The 10943-nt window shown below is 42.0% G+C and overlaps 1 protein-coding gene across 1 annotated transcript; it reads right to left on the bottom strand.

The window, feature by feature from the left end:
• Nucleotides 1-124: 124 nt before the first annotated feature.
• On the bottom strand, nucleotides 125-1479 carry LOC139656057 (glucose-6-phosphatase catalytic subunit 1-like; the record flags this gene model as incomplete). Its single annotated transcript, XM_071533548.1, has 4 exons — nucleotides 1247-1479; nucleotides 994-1103; nucleotides 336-441; nucleotides 125-240 (listed from the first exon to the last, which is right to left on the bottom strand). Coding segments are annotated over exons 1-4 (550 nt in total), but the record flags the coding sequence as incomplete, so codon positions are not given.
• Nucleotides 1480-10943: the final 9464 nt, after the last annotated feature.

Raw genomic sequence — 10943 nt, 5'->3', positions numbered from 1 at the left:
TTGATTTTAAATTGATAACTAAAATGTGGCAGTTCCAACAATGAGTAAAACAAGTTGTAGCAACAACTATTCTTCCGAAACGTCCAATATGACTTGAACGCAGCATGAGGAATGCTGCACTGACCTATGATGACCCCCGCCATGACCTGGTGTGGGAAGTGAGCGGCGAGGAAGACTCTGGAGAGACACACACACACCTGCACGCACCAGAACGCCGTCCACAGCGAGCCACACACACACCTGGGGAGGACACACACACACACACACAGAGGTCAGTATCGTCCGCACAAACTAGGACAAACAGTATTTCAAGGTAATGGGAAAGTTCCCCTCACCATTTCCTGATGCGACTTCCGTGTTCCGTCAGCACTGTGGCGAGGAGTGATGACATCATGGCGTAGTAGACCCCCGCAGCCCCCATGGCGTGACCCGACGGACTTCCTGTCAGAGGAGGAAATTAACTTTTCAGGAAGTTGCAGCTCCACTTTAAAAGAATTATCCAAACGGGATTTAACTGAATAGATCTGGAATTTCCATTTGGACTAGGGTTAATTAACCTTCATCTGAATCAAATTAAAATGTAAATAGAAAATTGAATTCATTTGCTAATGATGGAGCATTTATGTATTTATGTCTTTATTTGTTTATTTATGTATTTATTTATTCATCTTTTCATAATAGGTTGCATATAAACCTTTTTCAGTTTTAAAATTTTGAATAAAATCTACTTCCTGAATCAATGAAATTTAAAGTGAATTGAAGCCAGCTGCAGCTCGCCTCTTTCACACATGATATTCTCTCTAAATATGGTTCATAATGAATAGTAATACAACCATATTTATATAGCATATATCTAAAAGAAGAGTTTACAATGTGCTTTGTGGGAATGCATAAAAACGAGAATAGTAAAAAATAAAAGGAGAAACACCATAGAAAAAAATGAATATGTGAAATGAAAGGGGATAAAAGAATGAGATAAAGGCGTGTTCCTACCTGGCCCAGTTTCGCAGGTCATGGGGAACTGCTCTATCATTGGCTGGGAGGAGTTGCCATAGTAACCCGTCTCCTGAACCCACCAATAGGGACGCTCTCCAAACAGAAGCCTGAACAAAATCAGATCATCCACATACTTATATATAGAAAAATGTGATTTAAAAGTGATCAATGATGGTTTGAGGTTGATCATTACCATCATCATCATCATCATCATCACCATCATCATCATCATCGTTATTAAACCGCTCACCATTTCAGCATGAGGTTGAGCCAGTCTCCCACCGCCGCCACCCAGACCAGTTTGACCGCTTCGGCCTGCCGTAGGTGGAACCAGATGGGGAACAACAGGAAGAAGGTGTTGCGTAGGTCTGTTGCCGTGGAGACCAACAGGAAGAAGCCCTGGCTGTGTCCGTAGTGTCTCTGCAGGTAGTGGGTGGCACTCACCCCGGAGCTATGGAGCAAGTCCATTACCACTGCAAGAGAGCAGACGAGCAGGCTGTTAGGGTAATTGTGTGTGTGTGTGTGTGTGTCTGAAGTCCCTTGCACCACTTTCAAATTGTGTTTTACTTCCAATTAGTGTGAGAATATTTGCTTGTATGTGTATGCAGACATATGTGTGCATGTTATTGTGTATGTATGTGTGTTAAATAAGTGCATCAAAATCCTATCACATATTCCAAAAATGTTGAATACTTACAGAATTTGGTTATTTCCCAGTTGGACTTTCTTCTTCTGGCCTTGAAAAATCGGCGCTTATGTGAGTCGAACAAACAAGACTGACTTCTATAGTCTTCTGTCCCTGCTATAAACAAAAGCCCTATCAGTAAAACTGGTGTGTGTGTGTGTGTGTGTGTGTGTGTGTGTGTGTGAGAGGGGGGTCTTTAGTTGAAGTGGTCTCAAAGGTGTCCGCTGAGATGCCCGCTGACACAGCCAGACCTGTTTATATGGTGAGAGTGTCCTCTGTGTTTGTGTGTGTGTGTGTGTGTGTTATTTGACTTCTATAATTAGTAGTGTAATGTTTACAGCATGTGTCTATGGGGTGAGTGTGTGCTGCATCAGTGAGAGTTTGTACTGTATGTGCTTCTCTGTGTGTTTGGAGGCAAAATCCACTAAACTGATCATATCTCAATGAAATACTGTGAAATGGCTCAGTCATAGGGGGAAAAAGATAGATAGAAAGAGATAAAGCGTAAAAAATAAAGTGTCTCTGTGTGTGTGTGTGTGTGTGTGTGTGTGTGTGTGGCTGTGTGCTGCTATAGTCTGACACACGGGTCTCTTTTATACTCAAGACCGATCAACCGGTCAGGCCGTCATCAGGCATGGACTTTGGACCGGAGGGACAGAGGGAGGGGAGAAGGGAGGGGGGGAGAGAGAGTGAGAGGGGGGGGGAGAGAGAGTGAGAGTGAGAGAGAGAAAGAGAAAGATGGGAAAAGAGAGGCGAGAGAGGATGTGGTGGAGGAGGAGGAGTAAACATGCCATTGTGGTTTCAGCACCTGATAAATCTAGGCGGCAATGATTAACATGCCACACATGCACACACACACACACACACACACACACGCACGTACACACACAACTGCACCCATGCACACACTCACTAAATAAAGAAATGCCAAGCCCCTGGATGTAGAGCAGTGATTCTCAACCTTTTTCATATCAAGGACCCCTAATTCAGCACACATTAGGGCCACAGACCCCCATGTGATGAGATTTTGTCTCTCTGACCCAAATCTGAGAATATTTTTTATTGCTAGATATGATTTTGTCCAGAATTCCATGACTATCTGTATTGTGGGTAGAGTGAAGTGAAACTCTGATCAAAAGTTTCATAATTCATCGATTTGCTGGGGACCCCCCTGGAATCCCCTCAAGGACCCCTGGTGGTCCCCGGACCCCACGTTGAGAACCACTGATGTAGAGCAATCTTAAAGCTGCACTAGGCAAGATTGTTGCATTTTCCGTTGATGCAGTTTGAGTTTCTGTAGGTGGCGCTCTTTTCTTTGTCTGTTCAGCCGTGGTGGCTATCGCTGCTCATGCTCACTACCCAGTTCTTCTTCTGTTTATTCCAAACAAACTGGAAACATAAGATGCATCACTTCCTGTGCACCAGAGGATTTTTCCCAGGAAAGAGCTACCAGACACTGGGTGTTTAGAACAGCAAATGGAAAAGATTTAATGAACTGGATATAGGTTGGATTGGAGGGAAGCAAAATGGACATATGTCAAAATATCATGGATTATTACTTTTAAACCAAATGATAAAATAGTGTGAGTGAGTGCAAGAAGAGAGAGGAAAAGCATCAGAAAACAGGAACAAGCAAGAGAGAGGAGGCATCGCAGTGGAAAGTGGGCAACTCTTTGAAAATAGTGGACTTTAATGTTGTTTACCAGCACTTGTCCACTTCCCTGCCACAAGTTTCCACAGTGACCCAGGATCAGGCCACGTCGTGATGCGCCACGTGGCCGAGGGGACAGGCACACACACACTCACACACACACACACACACACACACGTGCATGCGTGTACTTCCACGTCCACGTGTAAACACGGCCGCCGGTCTGCAAACACACGCATGGATGCACGCGGACACCCTCCGGCCATCCTCCACCCATCCCCTGTCCACTCCTTCACTCCTCACCGCCTCTGGCTTCCCGGCAGCCCTATACCGCCTTTCTCCATCCGTCCCCTTGTCACAGCTTCAGCCTCCCTCCCTCCCTCCCTCCCTCCCTCAGTTGGGCAGGTAGGAACAACGGCATTTGGCACCCAAGAACCGCACCGAGACATTTCTTCCAAGCAAACTGCGGTACAATTTGTTCGGAGTGAGACCCCCAAAACCCCCGAGAGAGAGGGAAGGAAGGCTGAAGTTTGATTGTTGGGAGGGGGAGCGTATCTAAGTTCCCAGGGTCCTATGTTCCCCAGTTCAATATTCTGTTAACACACATTACCCCTCCTATTGTGTTCAGGTCAAATTTGACCCGTTTCAAGTTAAAATATTTCATAAATATTATCCAGTTTTTTTATTGGAACAAGGCTTCAAAACAGCTATATAAACACAACAAAACCAATGGTTATCATTTTATTTTATTCATTTTATTTGATTTTGAAGGTCTCTAACCCTAACCCTAACCCTAACCCTAGAACTGGGGAACATAGGACCCTTTGTCATGTTCCCATTATGTGCCATATAAATCTGGGGAACATAGGACCCTGGGAACACAGGAATGACTCCCAGCTGACTGAAGTAGTAAACGCTCCACAGTTCGGATAAACAGCTCCAAACATGACCCCGCCCTAACATACCTCAAGAACTTTGTTTCCCGGTCAGTCTATTTAGTATTCATTTTATCAACCACTTTTTATATGTTCCACCAACTCCATCAACATTCGCACCTCTCCTCCCTTCCTCCCTCTCTCCTTCCTGCCTTTCATCATCTTGTCAGCAGCCACCTATATACAGTAGGTAATGGCTCATGAACCTAATGGCTCTATACACACGACCATGTAGGTTGCCTTGATTGAGAAACTAGGTCACACGGATGCAGACACACATACGTACACATGGCTTTGGTGCATTCAATCCACGCTCCATCTTTGACACTCAACAAAGTACTGTTTAATAAATGTTTAATAATCACATTCAGGTAATTTGACTTCAGAACAAAGCACTCCACAGAATTGCAATAAGTTAGCCCGATACAATCCAAACTCTATGAAACGACACATGCATCATCCCACACCTAGATCATTATTTATTTTTTATGTGTCCATACGGATCAATGACACATTCTTATTTAAATATGGTATAAGCAAAAAGCATCAAGGCCAAAGATACCTAGTTGTGCATTTGAATAACCCTATTTTTTTTTAAAGGAAACTGGGCAGCTGACCTTTAGAATTTTTTTATTCTTTATTTAGACAATGTAAAAGTAGAAAGACAGCTCTTGTAGATAAAGTAGAGAAAAGTAGAGAAAGCTCTTATAGGAAGTGATCCCAGGCTAGTGGGCTCACATGTTTCCAGAGGCAGGTGACTTTGCCACTCAACTATATCTCTGGACATTAGAAACCCATTTCTTAAAGCAGAACAAGGCAGGCAAGATTTTTAATCACAATGTGGAGCTGCAAGAATGTCCCCAAATCTATGGGATCTCAATTCATTGAGATCCCATAGATTTGTCTGAAATGCCCAAAATTAATTTCAGGTGTCCGGTATGGTCACTTGTGGGTGATCTTCTACCCAAGATTCTAAGCGTTTCAACAGTATGGTGTGGTCCACCGTGTCAAATGCTGCGCTTAAATCTAGAAGGACCAGGATCGAGGAGTCACCAGCATCCGTAGTCATGAGTAAGTCGTTAGTGACCTTAATCAGGGCAGTCTCAGTACTGTGGAGGGCTCTAAAACCTGACTGGAACTTTTCGAATAAGCTATTGTTGCTCAAGTAGGCAAGGAGCTGTGAGGAGATCAGGTTTTCCAAAACCTTGGATAAAAAAGATGATTTTGAAATGGGTCTGTAGTTACAGTAACTATAAACACTGCATGTATTACACTGTGCAGAATACATACAGAACTAACAACTAGAGTGGTGAAATCAGCTAAATAATGGTGTAAATGTTGGTCTGTTCAAGTCACTATGGGATCTGTTGGCTTCAGGAGACTTGGATTATGGTGTGAGAACTGCATGGAGCCATTTTATGGTTATTTTTTTGTTAATTTTTGGAGTCTGAAGACAGGTCACCAGCAACTTAAGTTGGAGAAAGCTGCAATGGACTTCTTCTTATTTCAAAATTGTCATTTTCAGGGGGGAGGGGCTGATTTTGTCTCATCATGGCTGGGGGTAGGGGCCCAACCTGAGCGGGGGCCTGAGGCAATTGCCTAGTCTGTGGGTCCTGTAATCTGGCCTCTGGCTCTACACAAATAAATCGGTTTCCTGTTGGTGAGGGGTCTTTTGAGCATATGGCTATCTGCTCAGCCATGGTGGCTATCACTGCTCATACTAACTACCCAGTTCTTCTTCTATTTATTCCAAACAAGTGGATGTTACAGTTGTTGCTGTTACTGCTGCAGGAAACAGCAAATGTAAAAGCTTTCATGAACTGGGTATAGGTTGAGTCACCGTTGCTTTATATCAATCAGCAATAGAGAGCAACAAAGCAGAGACTTATTTATATGAAAATGTTGCGGACTATTACTTTAAGTTCAAAGTTCAAGGAGTGAATGTGTGGAGCTGTGCGAATGAGAAGCAGGGTGTTGCTGGAAAAGAAAGCTTTCTCTGAATAAAAGCTAAAAAAGCAGCACAAATGGGTTGATGGGCTCCTCTTAAGGCAGTCATGTAGAGAATCATCATCATCATCATCATCATCATCGGCAATCACTCAAGCTCGAGTATGATTGTCCTCCTGTCGGTGGGTCTGGTCACTTGTGGATCTTGAGTTGGCTGTAGAGGCCGATCCCTGATCCACAGATCCTGTTGCAGTGGGGGCATTGGTGGGTAGTGGTAGTTGGAGGAGCTGTTTTGGTAGTGGATCTCTCCTTTCTTTGTTGCCTCTTTTTTTCTGTGGCACGGCGGAGGTCCTTTTCTTGTTGTGCTGTTCCCTCATAGATAATTTTTCTCAAGAGATTTCTGTCCAGAGCCATCTCTTCCTAGTTGTTAAGATTAAAGCGGCACCTCCTCCGGTGGGTTTTGATGTAGAGTATATGAGTGAGTCACCCAACCCTTTCCCCAGGCTGACTGTACTGTTGGCAACTGAACAGTTGGGGGTTAAATGTCTTGCTCAAGGGCAGCGTAACATAATTACTGGTTTATTTAAATGTTAATGTTTAATTCAATGTAATATATAATACATGCCAACTGCTCTTCCTTTTCTTTCTTTGTCTGTGAGGAGTCATTTGCAGGTATAGACTGTGGGCTATTTGTATTTATCATATCCATCTACTCATCTCTCTACCTGAGGCAACAAATTAAGACAGCATTACAGTTACTCAGGGTCTGGTGGAGCTATTCCTTGGGCTATTGAACTAAGGTGAGTGCTGAAATGGAAACCAGGCCTGGATGCTGGAGGAAAGTATGTAATTGCGGTTATCAGCTGAACTCCTCCCTTCACACATGTTGCACTGAACTAGGACCCTGACCCCTCCAGAAGAGTCAACAGTAAATTCTGGCTTCCCAGAGTCACCCCATTCTCCAACTAATTGTCCCCCACCAAAGGGGTGACTATGGATCGGTCTCCGTCCGTTCGTTCGTTCGTTCGTTAGGTGGCAGCATTGACAATGAATGGGGACTCAGTGGTAAAGCAGGTCATACAGTTAAAGTTGTCACACAATGTGGGGGACAACAGTATGTTTCCCAAATCACAATTCAGGCAATTTTATTTGACCTTATGTTGATTTGTAACCCGTTATCTCACTATTACTTGCTGATGTAGCATCGAACAGGCTATTGGAGGGACTAAATGTGTTGGAGAGCTCTGCAAGGAGGTTTGCCCGCGCCTTTGTCCAGTTCCACTTGCCTGCTCCCACCACACCACAGCCCTCCTACCCCTTGTTCGGCTAAGGCAGCCCTCGGGGCATAGAGGTATGTACAACAAAGGACAGGTATTATATACATTACCAATATTTTATTCCTCTGCAGAGCTTTCCAGAGGATGAGAGCAGAGACACTGCAAAGCAGCGGGCTTCAAACACAAGAGGATGACTGCCGTGGACAGAGAGGGCCACTCACCTCTGCTGCTGGAAGGGTTTAATTCTTCCCTAATTCTAGGAACCAAGAGATGATACACGCCTGTTGCTCAGAATCACTTTACTTACCATGTACACATTTCTTAATTACCAATAAAAACACAAATGAAGCTGGGACTCTACATTCCACGTTATTGAGACATTAATGATCAATGATGTTCCCAAATGGCCGACTTTTTATTGAAGCATTATTTTCAGATGTCTGTATCTCTGGAAAAAATCTCATTGTTTTTGTAGGATTGCATGGACAACTGGTATAACTTACCAATAACTTTAAAACAGGCCATTTGTCAAAATAAATTGTTATAAACGTATTGTTGTGGTATATCTTCAGCAGTAGAAAATCTCATATGGGCATGCTTTTGTCAGCCTGAGACCTTTACCATTTTATAGACATTTGAGCAAATAGAAATGGACCTTGTCCTTATGGAACCCCTTCATGTTAAAATGATCAATTCAGTTTTATTCTGTGGTGTTAGGGTTAGGGTCTACTTTAATGTACGGAAGAGGATTAGGGCCACATGTGAAAAATGTATTTGAGTTCTGAGTTTAATGTCAGAATTCTGAGAATAAAGTCAGAATTCTGAGATTAAAGTCAGAATTCTGAGTTTAATGTCAGAATTCTGAGTTTAAAGTCAGAATTCTGACTTTTTTCTCAGAATTCTGAGTTTAAAGTCAGAATTCTGACTTCTGACTTTAAAGTCAGAATTATGACTTTAATCTCAGAATTCTGACTTTAAACTCAGAACTCAAATACATTTTTCACATGTGGCCCGAATCCTCTTCCGTATTAATGTAATACTGCCTTTGGCCACCAGAGTTCAAGTTCACAAACATTCAGCATTCCTGTTTGTTCCTGTTTTCTGTAAGATATTCATGATATATAGTCAGACTTGGAAGAAATTGGTAAGATCTTAATGTTCTCAATGTCTCACTGTTCTATCACAAACTAATGTCAGTGAAAATCTTAAGTTGTTTTCCTATAATGTATATTTGCCTTGCTTTTGTTATTGAAGTTTTCATTCATTGTAACGCACATTTTCCTTCTATGCTTCCAACCTCTCTGTATCAAATGTGTTAAGCAATAACTTTTGGATGTCTAAATTGAGCTTTGTACGGTGGCTCATTTTCCACATAGAAAAGAAGTGCATTAGCAATCCTTTTGTCATCCTTTTGTCTTTGCACATCTGCAGGGTTTTATTCTTATAGATGATGCCAAATGATTACTATTTGTAATCTACAAGCTCTGACCACTGAGTGTTGTTGGTAGGCTTTATGTTGTTTACTTTTAATAAACTGGTGCCTCCATTACTCCATAACTATATTGCTTTTTGGCCATCATGTCATGATTGCAATTTGATTTGATTGAATGCACACTGCATATTGACCTGTATACAAGTTGCATGATCACTCCTTGATGTGAAAGATGCTTGGCTGTAGAATGTCAACTGTCATGAAGTGAAAATAGTGCAATGACCCATAGGCATGAATAAGTTCCCTCTTATATTCCTGAGCAATCTGTGACATCAAGGTAAAGATGCACCAGTAGTAAGGCTGGCTGTGTTAAGAAGAGGACAACGGCACCACAGGTACAATGCAAACTTGTACACAGAGAACAATGCCATTGTGCTATAACAAGAAATTAGAATTTCATATGACATTCAACATTAATTTCTGTATGAAATGTATCACAGATTAGGGACCAAAAGAGACTCTCAATATACAACATCGACAATTCCAGATGAATTGCACTAGGCATGGACCGTAATGCCATGATCATGTGCTATAAGAATCAACAAATTATTAGCACATTCATTTTGAGACATTAGTATAATTAAACAGCCTCTACTGGCCTCTACTCGCATTTTACATTGTGTGCCACCAGATTTGGAGGGAAATCTGCTGGATTGTTTTACAGCACAAAAAAGGAAGAGGGCGCTGTTCTTCCAGAGCAAACAGAGCTAAAGCTGTCAGAGTTTCTGGCAATGGCAGATGGTGGAAGGAGTATTCTTTATAAAAAAAAATATATACATATATATATAGCCTATAGATATAGATATAGATAGATAGATAGATAGATAGCTACACATATATATATATGTACAAATGTACATATATATCATTCATTATATTCCGGACTCAGCTCTCTAAATCGGCTGCAGATGGTCCAAAATGCTGCTGCAAGGCTGATTACTGGTTCAGAAAGATATGAACATATCACACCAATTTTAGCTGCACTTCACTAGCTTCCTGTCAGTTTTAGAATTGATTTTAAGATTTTATTGATAACCTTTAAGGCCCTACATGGTCTGGCTCCCAGCTACATTTCTGAGCTCCTAACCCCATATGTGCCACAGCGTAACCTGAGATCCTCAGAGGCAGCCTCACTGGTGGTACCGAGGTCCAGGTTGGTCACAAAGGGTGATCGAGCTTTTACTATCAGAGCACTGAGGCTTTGGAATAACCTGCCTGAGGGTCTTATGTTAGCCAATACAGTTTCTTCTTTTAAATCTCTTAAAAATGTTAAAAACATATTTTTTATAAAAAGGCCTTTTTAACATCTTAATGTATCCTAATAACTTTTTCTGTTAATCTTCTCACATGTGGATGATAAAAGGTACCTTTTTTTTTTTTTTAGCAGGACAGACACAGGTACGCACACACACAAGTCATATTTTAGAGTTTACAGTTAGTGTAGGCTACTTGTCCTATGTCTTATTCAGGAGCGGTCTTACCATTAGGCGAAGGTAGGTGACTGCCTTGGGCCCCGGCAGCCAGAGGGCCCCACAAAAGACAAGAATAGAACTAATGTCAATTTAGTTTTAATCAATTTAAAAGAAATGTACTTACTAAATATGCAACTTCGAGTGAGATTTTGCCACTTGACTTTAAACTCATTTTCCTTACCACTGCATCAGTAGCTGAGCTAGAAGTTTAAAAAAAATTAGCGATATATCCAAGTTTATATATAGAAAGGATGGATTAAAAAGCGAGAGAGCTGGGATTCGGGGGGCCCCATGCTTGCCTTTGCCCAGGGCCCCCAAAACACAAGTCCGCCCCTGCTCTTATTTATTTTTATTTTACTTACTTGCTTGACAGGGGCAATGTACTTTAAGAAACATTCCTGGAACTGTCTGTAGACCCTGGCCAGATGTTAATGGCAACATAGAATTAATGCCAAAACATTAAGGGGCTCATTCATAGAACTTATACC

This window comes from Centroberyx affinis, unplaced genomic scaffold (genome assembly GCF_046629955.1).
Source record: "Centroberyx affinis isolate AG114_WGS23_722 - 3 ecotype Tasmania unplaced genomic scaffold, CSIRO-AGI_Caff_v1 ptg002376l_1, whole genome shotgun sequence".
Lineage (NCBI taxonomy): Eukaryota > Metazoa > Chordata > Actinopteri > Beryciformes > Berycidae > Centroberyx > Centroberyx affinis.
This window is presented reverse-complemented; position numbering and strand designations above follow the sequence as displayed.